The sequence below is a fragment of the Syngnathus leptorhynchus genome, chromosome 6 (genome assembly GCF_054491065.1).
Source record: "Syngnathus leptorhynchus isolate UIUO chromosome 6, UIUO_Slep, whole genome shotgun sequence".
Taxonomy (NCBI): Eukaryota; Metazoa; Chordata; class Actinopteri; order Syngnathiformes; family Syngnathidae; genus Syngnathus; species Syngnathus leptorhynchus.
Genome location: NC_141200.1, coordinates 108,305 through 129,948, shown reverse-complemented (window position 1 = coordinate 129,948; position 21,644 = coordinate 108,305). Strand labels below are relative to the sequence as shown.

The following is a 21,644-nucleotide window of genomic DNA, read 5'->3' as shown; positions in this document are numbered from 1 at the left end:
AAAAAGATTGCGTGTCAATCTTTGACCACCAATGACTGCCGACCGATGAGCACGTCTATTCTATTCTGACCCTTACAGTGGGATGAGTATAGGATTCCGATGTTTTGGAGCTAAACGAAGCAAAAGCGGGATACACCCTTTGCGATAGGACTTGCTATGGGAAAGATTCAAGCGGCTTCAGCACCGACGGCCGTCTTCCTGAGCAGACTGGGGGGGGGGGGGTAGGAAAGAAAAAGCATTCTTGACGCACGCACGCACGCACACACAGGGTCTCCCAAATAGGAGCGCCTAAAAATAAGCCACACGCTTTGACCAATCAGGGAGGGTCCGGTAAACCGAGCCGGAGCCCCCGGACCTCTTGTGGATGAGCGCATGGAGCGTGATGGCAGGGCTCCGGAATGATGCGCTGGGGAGGGGGGGGGGGCGCTTTAAAAAGCCACCAGTCAGTCGTCCGTCTGCACATTCAAGTCAAACACGTCGGCGCCTGTTCCCGGGGCCTCACTGCCACCAGCGACTTGGACAAGAGTGGAGAAGGAAGCGCCGTTCCATCAGACAAGCCGGCTCCCCTCACCTCAACTCAGACTCTAAAAAGCCAGCCAGCCAGCCAGCCAGCCAGCCAGCCAGCCAGCGAGCCAGCCAGCGAGCCAGCCAGCCAGCCAGCCAGCCAGCCAGCCAGCCAGCCAGCCAGCCAGCCAGCCAGCGACCCAGCCAGCCAGCCAGCAAGGAGGGCCGCCACCATGAGCAACAACTACGGCGAGGAGCCGCAGTACTACCAGGCCGCCGACTTTGGCGGCGAGGAGGACGACGAGATCCCGGCCACCGAGAAGGACCTGGCCGAGGACGCGCCGTGGAAGAAGATCCAGCAGAACACCTTCACCCGCTGGTGCAACGAGCACCTCAAATGCGTCAACAAGAACATCGGCGACCTGCAGCGTGACTTCAGCGACGGCCTGAAGCTCATTTGGCTGCTGGAGGTCCTGAGCCAGAAGAAGATGTACCGCAAGTACCACAACAGGCCCAACTTCCGCCAGATGAAGCTGGAAAACGTCTCGGTGGCACTGGAGTTCCTGGACCGGGAGCACATCAAGCTGGTGTCCATCGGTGAGTGGCTCGGACCGTGTGTGTGTGTGTGTGGGGGGGGGGGGCTCCGATCGGCAAAGGTCCCAAACTCATATTTCTGACTGCATACATTGGGCGTAACAATCTAAGGAGGCTGATTTGCCCGACACTTGATTCCCTGCATTTCCTAGGGCAATGCTACTAATGCTTCCGCTACTTTTGGATTGTACGATCTCAGTCCCGTGTTGCCGCGTCAATCTTATGTGCCCAGAGGCGTCTGACGTTCATGTGCGTCAGAACAAACAGGGCCTCGGCTAGCGGCCTCAGCTAGCAGCCATAGCTACCGGCCTTAGCTGGCAGGCTCAGGTCGTGGCCTCAGCTAGCAGCTCGCAGCCTCATCTAGCTAGCAGCCTCAGCTAGCGGCCTCAGCTCGCGGCCTCAGCTGGCGGCCTCAGCTGGCGGCCTCAGCTAGGCCGGCACAGCGTTTGATGGACGTGGCTTTGTGCTGGCAGTTGTCTGGCCAAAGGCAGACAGGCGGCGCTTTTGCCGCACCTGACTGCAGCACTCAAAGTGTGCCCTTTGGCCTGCCACACATGACAAGATCTCAGCGGGAGTGGGGCTGACAAACAGCAGCTGCTCGCTCACCAACTCACTGGTGGGGGGGGCGGGTCTCGGCACAAAAACTCAAAACAGGCTCGCCTACCTGATTAGAGCTCAGCTTCCGGCCCCCCCAAAAAAGCGCGTTGAAATCGCTGAAGCCACGGCACGTTGAAACGAAAGCGGCTCGTCGGGCAAAGCGCGCGGATGGGTCCGATCTTTGATTTACGAGCGCTTCGGGAGCTCATTGAAATCCAAGCGGTATTTCTGTGGCCGGCCGGAGAGCCGCTTGCGCATCTCTTCAGCTGTCAGCGTGTTCAGCGCAGCATTGTGAACACATGACAGATTACGGGGGCCCCTCTGGCAGACAGCTGCCCGCCAGCGAGGAAGGAAGGCGCATTGGATCGCTCAATGGCCGTTGTTTATATACCTCCTCAGAATAGCCCGCTCAGCCCGGCACTCCGACACGGGTGAAACACGGCCGGCCGGTTGGAAACAGCCATGCTTTCTGGGATTGCCGAGAACAAGCGATATTGCTGCCCGTTTGGTCTTGAAGCAAAAACCCAAAACATTTCATTCTTGACCTTCTCCTTCATGTGAGAGTGCAATATTCAGATCTCGAGGCACTAGCTGACATGAAAGTATGATGCTTTATGTTTTTTTCCACACCAGAGTACACCAGAATAATAATAATAATAATAATTCTCTCACCCCAGACAGCAAAGCCATTGTTGACGGGAATCTCAAGCTGATCCTGGGTCTTATCTGGACTCTGATCCTGCACTACTCCATCTCCATGCCCATGTGGGACGACGAGGACGACGAGGAGGCCAAGAAGCTGACGCCCAAGCAGCGTCTGTTGGGCTGGATCCAGAACAAAGTGCCCCAGCTGCCCATCAACAACTTCAACCGCGACTGGAGGGACGGCAAAGCCCTCGGGGCCCTGGTGGACAACTGCGCTCCGGGTGAGCTCGGTCGACTTTCTCCGTATAGGCTTCGGAACTTCTGGAACTTTGCATCGGGGGAAACTCGGGTGCGTGAGGGTCTCGGTCGTTCGTTCCACGCCCAAATCAGTTTAACGAACGGGCAGCCTTCAGAGTTGCCGCCGCTAGATGGCCAACTGGAGGGCTGTCCGTTCGTCTGCGTTGAACACCAAAACGCTCAGTGGCGAGACATCAGAGTCTTCTGGAGTTTCGACTTGACACTTTTGTACTTGGCTTTAGCTCACTGGATGGCCGACGGCAACGGAAGAGCGGCTACAAACGCGACCCGTAGCCTCCCGGCCAGTTGCCGGGGCGAGCCGCTCCGTTTTCATTTTCCTCGGTCGCTACGGAGGCCAGGCCGAGCAGGCTATGACCCACCCGGCACACGTCATTGCCAGGTTACCAGGCTTCACTTGATGAGAAAAAGTTATCTGGTTGCTTATCTTGAAATGTGTTTCAAAACAAACCTCTGAGTTCACCTTCTTTAAAAAGAGTGAGTGGGAGTGCTTTTGTCACCTCTGCCAGTGACATCCCCCCCCCCCGTCCCGTCCCCCGGCTGATTCCCCCCTGGATTTTGGAGGCCTGGCGCAGGCCCATGTTTAAGTGTGTTGACACGGGGTGCGAGGAGACGCATCTTTCTGGGCTGCAATGCTGCCCATACAAGGCTGCCTTGTTTCAGCAGCCCCAGCAGACTTTCCCGCTGTGTGGCCACAGACGACGCGGGAAGAACATCTTAAATCCTCCTCCGCGCTGAGATCAAATCAATGTGGCAAATAAACAGAATTCAGCACAGCCTTGCCACCAAACTGGGCACTATTACAGAATTTTCCCGTCTCAGGTTTCAATCTGAATTTCATGGATGATGACGCTCATCCATACAAATCCTGTTGTTATTTTAGATGCCTGTCACAAATAGACTTTGAGTCATTGTCCAAATCTCATGGCGGTCGGTTACCTTGCGATGTAAGTCATCCGAGCGCTTTCTTGCGCTATAGTAACCCTTTGAGCAAGCCATAAAGGGCATAGCGACGCACGGAGTCGGATAGTCAGATAATATTACTGCACTGAGGAGTTGAGTATCTTTATGAATAGCTGAATATCTGGCCCCAGAAGAAATCAATCGATCAATGAATATATCAGTCGATCGATCCATCAATCTTCAATCGACCCTTCCATCCGTTATCGTGTCTCTAAGAATTGGACTAAGGCATTGCGAGGTTGCTTGGGCGCAAAAAGCCCTCTCCGTCATCAACACTAATCCAATTTAGCGATTAGCTGCCCAGGACGCGCTAGCTTCAGTTTGTTTTGAAAGCCAGAGGACAGAGTCAGTGTGGCAGCCCTGAAAAAAGGTCACGGGACCTCGCGGCGCGGCCGGCCGCGATAGTAGCCACGGTCCGAGCGGGGCCTCCCTCGTGACCCGCGGACGCTCCAATGACACGCTTGCATTTGGCTAGGTTTGTGTCCCGACTGGGCCGAGTGGGACCCCAACCAGCCCGTGGAGAACGCCAGAGAAGCCATGCAGCAGGCCGACGATTGGTTGGGTGTGCCTCAGGTAAGACGCGCCTTTCGCTGAACGCGGCTCAGACGAGTGGGTGGGCTTGGACGGTGCTCGCCGAGGCGCGGGCTTTCCGACATTCGACACCAAGTTAGAAGCGGCAGCAGCGTATTAGGTCTGTCCAATCAAGGCTACATTCATACACGTTCATTTGAATATTGGAAGACATAGACGCTGGTCTCGAAACGCAAGGACCTTTGCGTTTGACAGCCCTTTTACCTCTGATCGGTGATGCTAAAAATCACCCAAAAACGGGACCATTAACAAAACCATCAACTGCGTCAACAAAGGCAGACTGTGTGGAAAGAAAAATTGGAACAGCAATTTCCCTCAAAGTGTTTAAAGCGGACCTCGGGTTGAAATGAAACAAGCGGAGAATGCTCGATGGGGGTTTCGGGGAGTTTGATTTTGCTGCCCTTTCAACAGCTCGCCGACCGGCCCCCTCGAACAGTCGTCTAATCCGTGTCCCTCCCTCGGAATGTCACGGGAGCAAAGTTGCATTCTCCTTGTTTAGTTCCACTTAAGCCAAACGGCCGCAACAAGGAGAGGCCGGGGACTGGATGTCACCCTCCTAACGGCTCGGGTGCACGGGGGCCGGATTCCGGCGCGCTGGCGTTAAGGAGATGCGCGAGAGGTCGGGCTAAGTATAAATCCCCCATGGGAGGCAACGATCCTTAACCCCGCAGGGCCGGGGTTAAATATAACCAGCCGGGGTCACGGCTTTGCACCAGCGAACGACTGACAGGCAGGCAGGCAGGCAGGCAGGCAGGCAGGCACGCCGCTCGCTCCCAGAACCAGCGCAGTGGTGCTAATAGATGCGTTTATTTCCTGTGAAATGCCACCCACCGCACGAGTCTCGCTCCAAAGGCTGAAAGCACGTTCTCAAATGGTTTGCGCTTCAGGTGATCGCGCCCGAGGAGATCGTGGATCCAGATGTGGACGAGCACTCGGTGATGACCTACCTGTCGCAGTTCCCCAAAGCCAAGCTCAAGCCAGGCGCTCCTCTCAAACCCAAACAGCTTTTCCCTCACAAGGCCAAAGCCTATGGACCAGGTGGGTCTCACACGATACCATTCAGTACAATTGATTTCACTCAGCGCCTCGCATTCAGCAATAGGACAATGACAGCGGCATTGAAACACACACACACACAGTAGCAGAAAAAAAGAACACTGGCAAGTCAGTCAAAGGAGGGAGGGAGGGAGGGAGGCCGCAATCCACGACAGCGCACATGGTCAACAGCGGCTGGCTTTTTTTTCACGGCAGGTATCGAGCCGCAGGGTAACAAGGTGCTTCACCCTGCCGTCTTCACCGTGGAGACTCTGGAAGCCGGCAGCGGCGAGGTCCTGGTCTTTGTGGAGGATCCCGAGGGGCACAAAGAAGAGGTGACAAAGTGTGCCAAGCAAGATATTCTTGCCATCAACTCTCTCTAATACTCGGCCATTTCCCGCAGGCTAAAGTGAAACCCAACAAGGACAAAAACAGAAGCTACACTGTCACTTATGTTCCTAAAGTCGAGGGTCTGCACAAGGTTCGACAAAGCAGCCGGCCGGCCGGCCGGCCAGCCAGCCAGCCAGCCAGCCAGCCAGCCAGCCATGACATCCTCCTGTTGAGTTGTTTTTCTTTTTCAAAGCATCTGTCTCTTTGTTGTCTTCACTGTCAGGTCAAGGTGTTATTTGCGGGTCAGGACATCGACAAGAGCCCCTATGCGGTGAACGTGGCAAAAGACATGGGTGACCCCAGCAAAGTCCACGCCAGGGGACCCGGTCTGGAGCGCACCGGGAACGTGGCCAACAAACCCACCTACTTTGACATTTACACAGCGGGTAAGAATGTCAAGTTCAGCCCATTCAAACAAATGGAAAGCATTCTTAGCCACGCCTTTCCGAGCCCATCGACCGACAACAAACGACTGTCGGCCGCTGCTGACTCGTCTTTCTTCCCGTCAACCAGGCGCTGGCAACGGCGACATCGGCGTGGTTATTGTCGACCCTCAAGGCAAAAAGGACACCGTGGAGATCATTCTGGAGAACAAAGGCGACAGCGTGTTCCGATGCACTTATCGCCCCGTGACTGAGGGTCCGCACGCCATCCACGTGCTGTTCGGAGGCCACGAGATCCCAAAGAGCCCGTTCCCCGTCAACATCGCCGAAGGTGCGTTACAATTTCTTGCAGTCTTCAAGAAAGTGTGGGAGAGCCATTCATCCCGCTTTGGTATTCCCGGGATGCAGCCTTCCTAACGGTTCTTATCTGTCATTTCTAGCACCTCCTGTTGCTCCTCCCACGGGAGCTCCGTTGCAGATAATCCCTCAATCAGTGCTCACTCCTCCTGGAACAAAGGGCCCCCCACCAAAAAAACCCGCCCGCCCAAGTTAGTATGTCCCAGTGAGACGGACGGGCCTTGCACAGTGCTCAGCTCAGCTCAGCTCAGCTCAGCTCAGCTCAGCTCAGCCCCCCACCTCGGCCCGCCCCCCATGTGCCATGCCTTTAGGACGCTTTAACCATGGTGGCAGTGTAGTGCTTGGTCCAACTTCTTGCTGCCTGCCAGCTTGCCACTTTCCTTTCATAGAGAGCGTAGACGCAATGTTTCTTTGCATCCGACTGTCCCTATTTTGCATTTTTATCAACGTTTGCCTTGAGCGCACGCACGCATTCGCATCTGCCGCCGTTCTATCGGAGCCCGCAATAGAATGGATCTTAATTATCATTGTCACCTGTGCAGCCAAATTTTAAAGTGCCAACCGATCAGTGGTTCATATCTGACAGACTGAAACGTCGTCAAAGAGTCGCTCGCTCTGATCTGTCTCTTTCTGTAATGGCAAAAGGCTTCTTTCTCCTTCACAGGTTTTTTCAGCTCATCTGCAAGGAATCCTGATTGAATGTTCCGCTACTAACGCTGCTGCCAAGTGGGAGGGTGGCTCTTGGGATTCAAAAAACCCTTTCTTACCAAATACTTGGTATTCCTTTCAGCCATCAATCCAAACGCCTGCAGAGCCACAGGTCGAGGACTACAGCCCAAGGGTGTGAGAGTAAAGGAGGTTGCAGACTTCAAAGTTTTCACCAAGGGCGCCGGCAGCGGAACATTGAACGTCTCGCTCAAAGGGCCCGGTGAGTCAGACGGCCTTCTCCTTTCCTCTCTACCCTTACTGGATCAGTTCTCTCTTCCTTCCTGAAAAAGTGCATACATAAAATCCGTCCGAGTCCGTCCATATTGCGTCGCATTCTTCTTTCCAGCCGGAGCGCAGGAGCAAGTCAACGTGCGAGATGTCGGAAACGGCGTGTACGAGTGCGAGTATTACCCCCTCAAACCGGGTAAATACACGGTCAGCATTACCTGGGGAGGCCAGCCCATCCCCCGCAGGTAAGCGGCAAGGCAAGCGCGTCGTGCTCATCGCCCAGCACCACACAAATAACATATCGCGGATGTCTGCAGCCCCTTTGAAGTGGAGGTGGGACCTGAGGCCGGTTTCCAGAAGGTGAGGGCCTGGGGTCCCGGTCTGAGGACGGGGATGGTGGGAAAATCTGCCGACTTTGTGGTCGAGGCCGTCGGCACAGATGTCGGGACGCTGGGTGAGTTACCGATGGCCATCCGAGCGGCCATTGCGGTCGTTTCCGGCGGGAAATAGGTTTGCGGTGGTACGGACCGGCCGTTTGAATGCATCCTCCCTGTTTCTGCCAAGGCTTCTCCATCGAAGGACCCTCTCAGGCTAAGATCGAGTGCGACGACAAGGGCGACGGCTCCTGCGACGTCCGCTACTGGCCCACCGAAGCCGGCGACTACGCCGTCCATGTGGTTTGCGACGACGAGGACATCAAGGACAGCCCCTTCATGGCCCACATCCTGCCCGCTGCTAACGACACCTTCCCCGAGAAGGTAACCGACCGCTCGTGCGTAACAACTCTGGCGGTTCTTGTTAACAAATACACGGGAACGTTCAGGTGAAAGCCTTCGGTCCGGGCCTGCAGCCAACTGGCGTGACGGTGAACAAAGCCACCGAATTCACCATCGATGCCCGCGTGGCCGGGAGGGGTCCGCTCACCATCTACGCCCAGGTACGGCGTCCCCTTGTCACATTCACTGAAACATTGCTTTTTCGGGATACATTTTCAAACGACACAAACCGATGCAGCGACGTACTATTTTGACCCCACCGCCGGCCGAACACAACTTGTTTCTTTTCCTCGGCGCAAGACCGGGTCTGACACGCTTTTGCGTCCACTCAGGATGCCGAGGGCTGCGCCATCGACATCAAAATCGGCGACAAGGGCGACGGCACCTATCTGTGCACGTACACTCCTGCCAAGCCCATTAAACACACCATCATCATCGCCTGGAGCGGCGTCAACGTGCCCAGCAGCCCCTTCAGGGTAAGTTGCGCTCAACGTCGTCTTTCGCAACTCAATATTTGTGCTTGGGCCACACAAAAGCTTTCAATGTTTTTCTATTTGGATACCGTTTGAGCGAGATCGAAACACCGCCCGCGGGCCAAGTAGCCACTTTTAAAGTGACGACCGGGTGCCAATATTTGATCGTAGGAGCGAGGGAACGTTGCCTTTGGTTTGTTTAGCCTAAGATACGGCTAGCCCGCTAGCTAGCGTCAGGCATAAGGCAAATATAGATCTGTTATTTGAGTCCGGGATATCCCCACTTTGATTGTGACTGGTCGCCGGTCCCCGAGACGTTCGATACCGAGCTTTCGGCTTTCCCTACGCTCACGGTGACGATGCTTCCAAACGGCCGCAAGCACCCTCTGTGAATTGGATCATTAGGTGCTGGTCGGAGAGGGTTGTCATCCAGACAGGGTCAAGGTCTACGGGCCCGGAGTGGAGAAGACGGGCCTCAAGGCTAACGAGCCCACATACTTCACCGTGGACTGCGGCCAGGCCGGTCAAGGTGAGCACGCGTGAGAAAATGATGGTTATTATAAAAACACTGCACAGTCCCGATGGAAGGAGGCCTGCGAACGCCTGCTGGAAAATGTGGAAAAAACGCAGAGGGTTTTCCAAAAGAAAAAAAAAAGGCTTTCCTCCTTCGAAGCGTCCTATCTCAACTCTTCTCCCCGTTAGGCGACATCAGCATTGGAATCAAGTGCGCCCCAGGGGTGGTTGGCCCTGCCGAGGCGGACGTCGACTTTGACATCATCAAGAATGACAATGACACCTTTACTGTCAAGTACACGCCCCCGGCGGCGGGTCGCTACACCATCATGGTGCTCTTTGCTGACCAAGTAAGATTAGACATGATGTCACATCACCTTTGGAGAGGATGTTACCCCCTACCTCCCTCCCGCCCCCGCTTTCATTGCTCATGAATGTTCTCATCTTTTACCTTGTCAGGAAATTCCCATCAGTCCGTTCAAAGTCAAAGTGGAGCCCTCTCACGATGCTGGCAAGGTGAAAGCCGAGGGTCCCGGACTCAACAAGACAGGTTAGTACAGTGGGAGCGAGTAAGCGAGTACAAATACGTTGCTGCCACCGCAGATTTCCGCTATCTGTAAAGCATACTTCTACTCGTGTCAAAATAAGCTGGCTACTTCTTTTAAGCGTTGCAGAGGACGACACGTGGACCAAAAAAAAAATAGAAGCACAAGCCGTTTCTGCATACACATACTTTCAGCAATGATCATATCTTTAGAGTTTTAGCGGTCCTCCTTTTTGCCACAACAAGTATCTGTACTCTGGCATACCATTTGCGTGCATCGACACAAAGGTGCTTTTGCTTGCAGGAGTGGAGGTGGGCACGCCGACCCACTTCACTATCTACACAAAGGGTGCGGGCAAAGCCAGGCCCGAGGTGCGCTTCGCGGCCTCGGGCCCAGGGGAGGCGGTCGCTGACTTTGAGATCATCGATAACCACGATTACTCCTACACGGTCAAGTACACCGCTCTTCAACAGGTGCGTCCATTCCAGTCCATTCCACAGCAACGCAGAGACGAGTCACCGTCACGTTGGCTCTTTCCAGGGCAACATGGCCATCACGGTGACCCACGGAGGCGACCCCATCCCGCAGAGTCCCTTTCATATCACAGTGTCACCGCAGCTGGATATCGGGAAAGTCAAAGTGGAGGGATTGGACACCAGTGAGTACAACCTGTTGTTCTCTGACAACGAAAAAAACAGAAACAAAAAAATCACACGCGCGAGTTTGATCCGTGAAGGACCCAAGAACCTAACCCTACGGGTTACTGCCAATATTTATCTTTTGTTTTCCTAAAGTCACGCGATGAGCGCTGTGTGCGGTGACCGGCCGCCGCCGCCGCCGCCGCCGCAGTATCGCTCACCGCTCAACTTAGCCTTTCTCGTTTTTCTCATACAATCTACACAATTAATGGGAGAAAGTCATCCGATAACGGTCGATAACGCCAGTCGGGGCAAAAACGTTCCATTCGAGCCCCGTACGTTGCCAGAATGCACATTTGGGGGTCACGTGCACTTGCAACTGAGCTGCAAACTTGGAACGGAAGTGCCCCACCCAGAAAGAGTTCACCTTGTCTTCTTTTTTTTTTTTTTTTTTCCCCCCGTAGAAGTGGAAGTGGGAAGGGACCAGGAATTCACAGTGAACGCCAAGGGTGCCGGCGGGCAGGGCAACGTGGGCGTGAAGATGACCTCGCCCAGCGGCCGACCCATCCCGTGCAAGCTGGAGTCAGACAAAGCCAAAGGCGTTCACGGCGTGAAGTACATCCCCCCGGAGGAGGGGCAGTACAAGGTGGATGTCAGCTATGACGGAAACCCCGTCATGGGAAGCCCCTTTGGGCTGGAAGCCGTGATGCCCGCTGACCCCTCAAAGGTAAATGCTCAGCAAAGTGCCCTTTTACACGATTACTGTGGGTGGGTGGGCCAGACCCGCCGGACAATCGTCAATTTGAGGAAAAGTCTCTTCAAACACCGAGCAAAGCGTGCTTGGAGCTGTTTGTCACTTCCGCTCTACTGTGAAAGCTATGCCTCAGCCAAAAGAGCTATCAATTAGGTATTGCATATTCTTGCCCCCAAACCATTCACAAAAGACAGCTAGCTTGATGCTAACACCAATGCAAAGATGAGGACGGGAAATTCACACTGACACTGTTATTGCTGCTGCGACACATACAAAGACGGCATCGACGGAAAACTCTACAACCCCGCAATCTAAATTGTAGATCAAAGATCGCTAACTCACATTTGACCCGACTTTGCCGCATCTCAGGTCCGAGCTTTCGGCCCCGGTCTTCAGGGCGGCGTGGTGGGCAAACCGGCTCCGTTCACTATCGACACCAAAGGAGCGGGTGCCGGCGGGCTGGGCCTAACGGTGGAGGGTCCCTGCGAGGCCAAAATCGAGTGCCAAGACAACGGCGACGGCACCTGCTCGGTCGCCTACCTGCCCACCGAGGCCGGCGAGTACGCCATCAACATCCTGTTTGCCGACAAGCACGTTCCGGGCTCCCCTTTCAAGGCGGCGGTACGGCCGGCCTTCGACCCTAGCAAGGTCACGGCCAACGGGCCCGGGCTAGAAAGAGCCAAGGCGGGGGAGACGGCCACCTTCACTGTGGACTGCACACGGGCCGGCGACGCAGAGCTCACCATCGAGATCGTATCCGACAGCGGGGCGAAGGCCGAAGTGCGCATCCAGAAAACGGCAGAGGGAACTTTCTCCGTCACCTATATCCCGCCGTTCCACGGCGCGCACACCGTTACCATCAAGTACGGAGGCCACGTGATCCCCCACTTCCCCAAGGTTCTTCAGGTGGAGCCTTCAGTGGACACCAGCGGGGTGCACGTCTACGGGCCAGGAGTGGAGCCGAGAGGTAAAAGGACAATCCGAATCTGCTCTGTTTCAATAGACTGGTAACTTGACTCGGCCATCGTCCGCTAACCGAAGCCTGCGAGACTGGCCAGGACACATCTTGATGTCATTTTTGATTGTTGCCGCCGCTTTGTTCCCAGGCGTCCTGCGAGAGGTCACGACCCACTTCATCGTGGACGCCCGCGCTCTCACCAAGGTCGGAGGCAATCACGTGAAGGTTCGCATCGTCAACCCTTCGGGCACCGCCACGGATGGCTACGTCACCGACAAGGGCGACGGCACCTACAGAGTGGAGTACACGCCCTTTGAGGACGGTAGGGACGCACGTCAGATGAAGCCTATGCGGCCTATGTGTCTAAAGGGTCTACGACAGGGGCGTCAAACCCTTGTTCCTCACTGTAGTTTGGCTGCTCAGCTGACTTTGAGCAAATTTGAACTTCATCTGTTATGGCTGAGAACCCAAATCATCGTCCCATCATAACACGGAAGGGCAACCCTGCATCGGGTTAAGCTAAGCGCTTTTGAACAGAAGACGCGGCGAGCCGGAGTTTGGTGAAAAACCTCTGAAAGAACGCGCACCGTCACACGGGATCAAATAAAACGAGTAACAGGTGCGGCGCTGCGGGAACAGTCAGTGTGAGAGATTTGGGGAGGATATAAATACGGAATGATGCAGCGCTACAATGATGCGAGGGCCACGGAGCAGGCAGCCCGACCGATATAAATAGTCTGTTCTGGAACTGGAACGCTTAACCAGGCAGGTATGTGTGCCCGAGGCCGCTGGCGCACCGGCCGTTACAGTAGGAGCGCGCCATTACAGGGGCTTGCTTATGAATAAACACCCAACAGAGACTATTTGCCTTTCCGTGCTCAATCACACATATCCAATTATAGACTCATTCAAAGTGTTTGTGCGCAGGCACGCATCTGATTGAGGTCCTAGTCTATGACGTGCCCGTACCCAAAAGTCCCTTCAGAGTGTCAGTGGCGGAGGGATGCGATCCCACCCGGGTCAGGGCTTATGGACCGGGCCTGGAGGGAGGCATCACTAACAAGCCCAACTGCTTCACGGTGGAGACCAGGTAGCACACGCACATAGTAGCCAACCTTGTCTACAGTTGATGCGTGATTCAAGTCTCTCTCTGCGCGTCCGCAGGGGTGCCGGGACCGGAGGTCTGGGCCTAACCATCGAGGGTGCGTCCGAAGCCAAAATCTCTTGCAAAGACAACAAAGACGGAAGCTGCAGCGTGGAGTACGTCCCCTTCACGCCCGGAGACTACGATGTCAACATCAACTACGGCGGTCACCCCATCCCGGGCAGTCCCTTCAAAGTGCCCGTCAAAGACCCCGTGGACCCCAGCAAGGTCAAGTGCTCCGGTCCCGGCCTGGGTTCCGGAGTGAGAGCGCACATCCCTCAAACGTTCACGGTGGACTGCACTCGGGCCGGGCAGGCTGCACTGGATGTCAAAGTGTTTGGACCGACAGGTCGGAGGGGATTTCCATTTCGGGGCGGGGGGGCTTCGCAGTGATGTGCAGCCAATCGTCTAACACTAAAGGTTTTGTTTAAAGGTACCACAGAGCCAGTGGGTGTCAAAAACAATGGTGACGGCACTCACACGGTTCACTACACCCCAGCTCAGGATGGACCCTACACCGTGGCAGTCAAATATGCAGAGCAGGAAGTCCCGCATAGGTATGTATGTATGCATGTGCTGCAAATCCAATTCTTCAGCGTGACAACTCCTGCCAAGGTGCAGTCGATTCAGAATTGTCGGTGTCCTATAGCATGAACGGTCAATGTCCAATTTCCCTCTGCCGTCAACAGTCCATTTAAGGTCACGTCTCAGCCCGGGCACGACGCCAGCAAGGTGCGAGCCAGCGGCCCCGGTCTGGACAGCAAAGGCGTGTCGGCCAGCCTTCCCGTAGAGTTCACCATTGACGCTCGGGACGCCGGCGAGGGGCTGCTCACTGTGCAGATTCTGGTCGGTCTCCAACTCGAGCGCTCGCTTGTCCCTTCACCTCCGCGACATAACCCAAACGCTCCGGCCCCACAGGACCCGGAGGGCAAGCCGAAGAACGCCAGCATCCAGGACAACAGGGACGGCACCTACACCGTGTCCTACGTCCCCGACTCCATCGGCCCGTACACCATCACCATCAAATACGGAGGGGATGAGATTCCGTACTCGCCCTACAGGATTCAGTCCAATCCCACGGGCGATGCCAGCAAGTGTCGCCTCACAGGTAGGTAACTCTGTTCCTTCTTTCTGAAGAAAAGCTACAACAAGGCATACATAGCATGGATTCTCCCTGCCGTGAACATTCTCCGCCTCTGAATAAGAATCTCCATCAACACGCTGCGGCCCCCGGAGGAGCACAACTCTTACGTAGCTGAACGGTGACGGTTTTGCTCGATTTATTTCCAACACAAGCTTTTTTCTTTTGCAGTGTCAATAGGAGGACACGGCGTATGTAAGTCATGCTTTTCATTTGTACGGGAAAGCCTCCCAAATGAATACGCCGACTGGACTTTCTCTGCTTTGTTGCTTTGTTTGTTTTTCCCAACAGCGGGCCTTCAGAAGCTGCAGACCTCGGAGGACACGGTCATCACGGTGGATGCCAAGGCCGCCGGCAAGGGCAAGGTAACGTGCAAGGTGTTGACGCCGCAAGGGATGGAGCTGGACATGGACGTGGTGGAGAATCGCGACGGCACCTTCGACATTTACTACACGGCCCCGGAACCCGGCAAATACGTCATCACCATTCGCTTCGGAGGCCAAAACATCCCCAAGAGCCCCTTCCACGTGGTGGTGGGTAAACCAAAACGCCGTGCCGTCCGTCTGTCTGTCACCCTTCCGACGGGGAGACATTCTTTTTCAAACGGAGTCAATCCAAATGAACAAATATCGTATCATAGAGGTGGATACAAATGAAGCCTAAAGAACCCTCTTCAGATGCTGCTTTTGTCATGTGAAAAATCAGAGCAAGCAAAAAAGCCATTTGGATCTTTTGCACAAATGCCACTCGTGTTCCTTTTGTCCGAAAGGCCTCAAATGAGCCGGTTGCCCCTCGCGACACGGTGGACCCTCTCTTCAGGCCGGTCAACTTCCTGGTGCCTTTCACGCCACAGCAAGGAGAAATATCAGGTGGCAAAACGCCGAGGTCGTTAAAGCTCTCGCACCAGCTAACCCGTCCCGTCGTTGTCAGGCGAGGTCCGGATGCCCTCGGGCAAGACGGCCAGGCCGCATATCACCGACAATAAAGACGGCACCATCACCATCAAGTACCAACCCACCGAGAGAGGCCTGCACGAGATGGACATCAAATACGAAGGCAACCACATTCCAGGTCGGCAAAAATGACGCATCCTGCAACCCGCGTCAAACTCGCTCCATTAGACTTTGACCGCGTTTGTCGGAACTTTGGGTCAAGGCTGAATTCAAGCAACAATGTGATCTTTGTAATGAAGCTGGAGCATGGAATTTGGGTTGGGATAACGCAGAGATGTTAAAGGGCTAAAGCTCAATTGGAATGGGCTAGAAAACATGGAAATGAAGACTGACCCAGTGAAATCCGCAAAGAATCCTAAAGCAGGCTTTGCAATGCTTTTGCTGACTACAGGAAGCCCTCTGCAGTTCTTTGTGGACGCCGTGAACAGTGGAGTGGTGTCGGCCTACGGTCCCGGCCTGAGTTACGGCATGGTCAACAAAGCCGCCACTTTCACTGTGGTCACCAAGAACGCGGGCGAAGGTATGACACAAGGAGGATCGGATTCAAAGCAATTTCAAATGCCGGCCCATGTCAAGATGGGAGTAAAGAATGACTTTTGTGTCCGGTCAGGCGGTCTCTCTCTGGCAGTGGAGGGCCCGTCTAAGGCAGAGATCACCTGCAAGGACAACAAAGACGGCACCTGCACCGTGTCCTATCTTCCCACGGCGCCCGGAGACTACAGCATTATTGTCAAGTTTGACAACAAGCACATTCCCGGCAGCCCCTTTGTGGCCAAGATCACCGGTGGGTGGGTAGGGAAATGAACTCATCCATTGGCCGGCGCTCAAAGACACCTTTCTCTCTCTCTCGCCAAGGCGACGACAGCATTACCCGCACGTCCCAGCTGAACGTGGGCACGTCCGCCGACGTGTCGCTCAAGATCACCGAAACGGACCTGAGCTCTCTCAGCGCCAGCATCCGCGCGCCCTCGGGCAACGAGGAACCCTGCCTGCTCAAGAGGCTGCCCAACAGACACCTCGGTGAGAACGCGTCGAGCGGGTCGACCGCGGCCGAGCCCCGCCCTGCGCTAACCCTGCCCTGCCGCATTTCTCGGGCGTGATCTTTAGCCCTGGTGTCCAAACGCACTTAACCGACGCCCCTCGGCTCCCTCAGGTATCTCATTCACCCCCAAAGAGGTGGGCGAGCATGAAGTGAGCGTGAGGAAGAACGGCGTACACGTCGCCAACAGCCCCTTCAAGATCATGGTCGGCCAATCGGAGATCGGCGAGGCCAGCCGGGTCAAAGCCTTCGGCAAAGGCCTGGTGGAGGCGCACACGTTCGAGATGGCCGAATTCTTTGTGGACACCAGGAACGCCGGTACGCTCGCGGCGCCGAGCTCTCGCGCGGCCGGGGAAATGTGACGGATTGCTTTTCTTCAGGTTACGGCGGGCTGGCGTTGTCCGTCGAGGGCCCCAGCAAAGTGGATATCAACTGCGAAGATATGGAGGACGGGACGTGCAAGGTGACCTACTGTCCGACAGAACCCGGAAATTACACCGTTAACATCAAGTTTGCCGAAAAGCACATCCCAGGTTCGGAATCGAGAGATAGCAAAGGCGGCGGACGAGGACAGAAAATGTCTCTTGGAAAATGCGCCTCTCGATTTCCTCCAGGAAGTCCGTTCACAGTGAAGGTGACCGGCGAAGGGAGGATGAAGGAGAGCATAACCCGAAAGAGGCAGGCGTCCTCCATCGCGTCGGTGGGCAGCACCTGCGGACTCAACCTGAAGATTCCAGGTCAGCCAGCTGTCCCGGGACGGCGGAACGGAGCCGACGGTGCCGAGCGCTTCCGCCAACCTTCTCCTTTGCGCCTAGGAAACTGGTTCCAGACGGTGTCGGCCCAAGAGAGGCTCACCCGGACGTTCACCCGCAGCAGCCACACGTACACGCGCACCGAGCGCACCGAGATCAGCAAAACCCGCGGCGGCGAGACCAAGCGGGAAGTTCGGGTGGAGGAGAGCACGCAGGTGGGCGGAGGGGGCAGCCCCTTCAGAGACGTCTTTGGAGACTTCCTGGGCCGGGAGAGCCTGAGCAGCTTCGCCGGCATCGCGGCCAGACCTGAAGGTGACCTCCTTACACGGTCATCTGCGTTTGTCTCCTATTCTCGCCCACCCGCTCGTCCACGGACGGGGATCCAAACGTGTACTATGTCTTCTTTCTATCGAAGCGCGCGGCGGCGGCGGCGGCGCCGATGTCGCAGGCGAGATGGGTTCGCAGGCCATGACGGCCCAGGTGACCAGCCCCGGGGGCAAGACTGTGGACGCCGACATCGTGGACGGAGGAAACAGCACGTACAGCGTGCGCTTCGTCCCCCAGGAGATGGGAGCGCACACCGTCAACGTCAAATACCGAGGCCAGCACGTCCCGGGGAGCCCCTTCCAGTTTACCGTGGGGCCCATGGGGGAGGGAGGCGCGCACAAGGTCCGGGCGGGAGGCCCCGGCCTGGAAAGAGGCGTGGCCGCAGCACCTTGTAAGTGAACGTGGTGGCAAAGACAGAGAGATAGCAGAGCAGAGCAGAGCAGAGCGTAGCGCTGTCAAGCCACGGCCCAACATCTCCTAGAGAACACGAAAACAAGAGCGCTGCTCCTCGAACAGTTGGCTTTTCGTATACAGTCCATCAATCAGTCGGCGGCTAGCTTCATGCTGACATATGCATGTTGTGGTAAATTGCATCTGAATTTCAGTTGTATTGCCTTTTCTTTTTTTACTCGTTGAAAAAATCTTGAGCTAAACCATCGCAAAATTTCAAACAACCTGACCCTAACTAACCCATTGGGAGAACACGTGGTTTATTCTCGCGCTGCATGTCTCGCAGTCCGCCGCGTTGTGGCAAAGGATGGCAGGCGCTACGTTCCAAATTTGGATGAGAAGCCCCCGAAAAGGCACCGACCTTCACGCGACTTTTGGGTTTCCCTCTCTCTTCAGCTGAATTTAGCATCTGGACCAGAGAGGCCGGCGCCGGGGGCTTGTCCATTGCCGTGGAAGGGCCCAGCAAGGCGGAAATCTCCTTTGAGGACAGAAAGGACGGCTCCTGCGGCGTCTCTTACATCGTCAAAGAACCCGGTCGGTCATTGTCCTTATTTTCTTTGTCATCCAAGCGCGTCCTTCCGCCCGCCGCCGTTTGGTCTGTCTGTTTTTTGCCCTCCAGGTTGCACGACGCTGAAAACTAATAAGCCGTCTGCTCCCTCAGGTGACTACGAGGTGTCGATTAAGTTCAACAACGAGCACATCCCCGACAGCCCGTTCATCGTTCCCATCGCGACGCTGTCGGACGAAGCCCGCAGGCTCACGTTCAGCAGCCTGCAGGTGAGAATTGCCCAAAGCGTGTCGAGCTGGAGGAGAGCGGCGCCGGCCGCCTCTTTGTCCTTGAGGTGTCAACGAAGCGCAGCCACGGACCGCTAAAGGTCGGGATTAACCGTCGCCCGCCGGCCGCTCGTCAATGGCGACGGGGACAACGATAACGCAACCGCCTTTCATTCACAAAGGCAAATCTGTGTGACATGCCGTATACTGTCAAAAGAAATCGTGATATCACGAGGTCAACTTTCCAGTTCTGTCGTCGATAAGCTTGCCAAAGGAGTCGACGCTTGCGCTGGGCTCACTTTTTAAACAACCGTTCGCGATGAACTTTGGGTTCTGGGACCCGAGATTGTGAGGAAGCCCCGGACGTCGTCTCGAGAGAGCTGGCCCTGACGCGAAGCGGCGTCATAAGGCGGAGCACGAGTCGGGAAGCGGCTGGGCCTTTGCCGGCTTGTGACTTTTGCTCAAGCAGACTTGGAGTGCTAGCGATATCATTTGGGACGGACGGCTTAGCGTGGGCCGCTATCAAATTCCCTTGCTACGGCAAGCCCCCTCCCTATCGCCCGCCGTATTGCAAATGAGCGAGGTGGCGAGCAAAACGTGCAAAAAAAGGTCAAAGCGTTTTCGCTAAGGACAAACAGGTCCACCCAAGCCCAACGGGTATACCCAGGTCCGGGCCGCTGCACCCCTCGTGGCTTTTAGGTTCGGCCTGAAAGCCCATCAGCACGAATGGTGTATTTGTTCAAAGCGGGCCTGTGACTTCAAAACACCCCAAGAGTCAAGAATCCGAGTCCCGTTTTAGGTCAGGGAATAGCGACGTCCAAGCAAAAGTGTGCGTCAGCGACCGGGCTCACTTCACACTAGCTCCGTTTATTTGCCTTCACACTTTTCACAGCCAGCAAAATTGAAACTGGCTTTTTGTAATGGGGGGGGGGGGGGGGGGTAATTTTCCGCCACCAGAGGCCTGGCCAAGTGCAATATCAGAGCAAGACTTCAAATGTCAGGCAAGCTCTCGTCTGCCGCGGGGCACAAACACCAAACGGCTCGCTATCAACTCTGACCTTTCCTGCCTCGCCGCATCTATTCCGGTCCGCGTGACTCGCATACCGGCCCCTCCCTCGTGGGGCCACACACGCACGCGCATGATGCATTCTTCTTTCAGGAGAAGGATTTGAAGGTGAACCAAGAAGCCTCGTTCATGGTGCAACGCAACGGCGCTCGCGGCGTGGTGGACGCCAAAGTCCACACCCCCTCCGGCAGCTCCGAGGAGTGTTATGTCACCGAGCTGGATGGCGGTAAGCCACTCCCTGCAAAGCACCCCTTCCTCTCACCTACTTACTGCTGAGACACCGGCAAATCCCCAAAATGGAGAAGCCACCCTAGCTTTGTTTCTACAAGGCCTCCCTCCCTCCCTCCCTCCCTCCGTTGTCTGCACGGACGCATTCAGAATGCCGCAAGCTTGGCGGTCTCTCGTTTTCTTTGGCCCTCAGACAAGACGGCCGTCCGCTTCATTCCCCGCGAAAACGGCGTCCACTCCATCGACGTCAAGTTCAACGGCTGCCACATTCCGGGAAGCCCCTTCAACGTGCGGATGGGAGATCCCGGACTGATCGGGGATCCGGGCATGGTGACGGCGCACGGCCCCGGCCTGCTGGGCGGAATCACCGGTGGGCACCCACCGCCGCCGTCCGGTGACGGGAGTTGCTTTTGAACCGTCGGCATGTGGGCTTTCCCGACGCAGGCACGCCCTCCGACTTTGTGGTCAACACGTGCAACGCCGGGCCGGGCACGCTGTCGGTGAACATCGACGGGCCGTCCAAGGTCAAGATGGACTGCTGCGAGTGTCCCGAAGGCTACAAAGTCACCTACATCCCCATGGCGCCCGGCAACTATCTCATCACCATCAAGTACGGCGGGCCGCAGCACATCGTCGGGAGCCCCTTCAAAGCTAAAGTCACGGGTAAGCTGCTAGCCAGTGGGATGGAGTCGCAATGAATATTTTCAAGACGCCGGCCGCTTTTGACGTGCCGCAGGCGCCCGCCTGTCAGGCGGACACAGCCTGCACGAGACCTCGTCCGTCCTGGTGGAAACGGTCACCAAGTCGTCCAAAGTAGGCGGCGGCGGCGCTTTCGCCTCCTCCTCCTCCAAGCTGACGTCGGACGCCGGCAAGGTGGTCTGCCGCGGGATGGGCCTGAGCAAGGCCACGGTGGGACAGAAAAACAATTTCACAGTCGACTGCGGCAAAGCAGGTGAGGCGCCGCTCCCGCGTCATCGGCTCGTCGTTTATTCGCTTTGCGGCCGGTCTCGCTCGCCATCTTCCCAAGGAAGGCGCTCCTTTTGTTTTGCATTTGCGAGGCTAGCGCGTGCTAAATGAGCTGCTCGGTAAGATCGGGAAAATGGACACGAATGGCACCGGTACCGTCGTTTGATTGACTTGATGTTTTGTTGGCGTTTTTGTGCGCAGGCAGCAACATGCTGATGGTGGGCGTGCACGGCCCTCACGCTCCGTGCGAGGAGGTCTACGTCAAGCACACGGGCAACAAGCTCTACAACGTCACCTACACCGTCAAGGACAAGGGCAGCTACACCCTCATCGTCAAATGGGGAGACGACAACGTCCCCGGCAGCCCCTACAAAGTGGCCGCGTCCTAAAAAAAAGCCCAATCATTTTGCTGTCCTCCGAACCATTGACTGCACTGAGGCTCGGGCAGATGTGCGTGCGTGCGTGCGTGCGTGCGTGCGTGCGTGCGAGCGTGAGTGCGTGTGCCAAATTGCGTGAGAAATCCCAGATGCCGCATTTACAAATAAGCTCACCGACGTCAAGGCAACGAGCCAGAGGCGCGTTGGTTTGCCCTCCGCTCTGAAAGCACAAGCGTGTGGCACACTGCTTTTTGTATGGGTTCTTCTTGCCTTCTTTTCTTATATTAACCTATTTTTGCAGACCTAATAAAGAGTTCACTGTTAAACGGAGCCGTCGCATCTTACATATTTGATTGCATAGCGTGTTAGCTTAAGCCCCCACGCAAAAGGACGAGCGTGGACTCTCAGCCGGGCGCCGTCGGGCCTTTGGATGATTTGCGAGCGCGGCTTCCTCCCCTCG

The 21,644-nt window shown here is 55.9% G+C and overlaps 1 protein-coding gene across 1 annotated transcript; it reads left to right on the top strand.

Moving 5' to 3' along the window:
• The first annotated feature begins 487 nt into the window (after positions 1–487).
• LOC147054942 (filamin-C-like) lies at positions 488–21,514 on the top strand. The gene is made up of 47 exons (XM_085914719.1): positions 488–1,101; positions 2,373–2,621; positions 4,094–4,191; positions 5,097–5,247; positions 5,461–5,579; positions 5,648–5,725; positions 5,858–6,020; positions 6,148–6,348; positions 6,458–6,565; positions 7,165–7,302; positions 7,429–7,555; positions 7,628–7,764; positions 7,875–8,068; positions 8,134–8,247; positions 8,419–8,562; positions 8,965–9,088; positions 9,262–9,422; positions 9,532–9,622; positions 9,921–10,090; positions 10,158–10,275; positions 10,720–10,982; positions 11,379–11,976; positions 12,116–12,289; positions 12,895–13,057; positions 13,132–13,460; positions 13,545–13,668; positions 13,801–13,957; positions 14,030–14,219; positions 14,424–14,447; positions 14,544–14,785; positions 15,022–15,121; positions 15,183–15,323; positions 15,597–15,725; positions 15,816–15,989; positions 16,061–16,225; positions 16,359–16,562; positions 16,625–16,777; positions 16,859–16,981; positions 17,060–17,308; positions 17,412–17,714; positions 18,170–18,307; positions 18,435–18,550; positions 19,707–19,839; positions 20,035–20,211; positions 20,286–20,504; positions 20,578–20,793; positions 21,009–21,514. Exons 1-47 carry the CDS (start codon positions 738–740, stop codon positions 21,194–21,196), a joined length of 8,241 nt encoding a protein of 2,746 aa, XP_085770845.1. The 5' UTR covers positions 488–737; the 3' UTR covers positions 21,197–21,514.
• Positions 21,515–21,644: the final 130 nt, after the last annotated feature.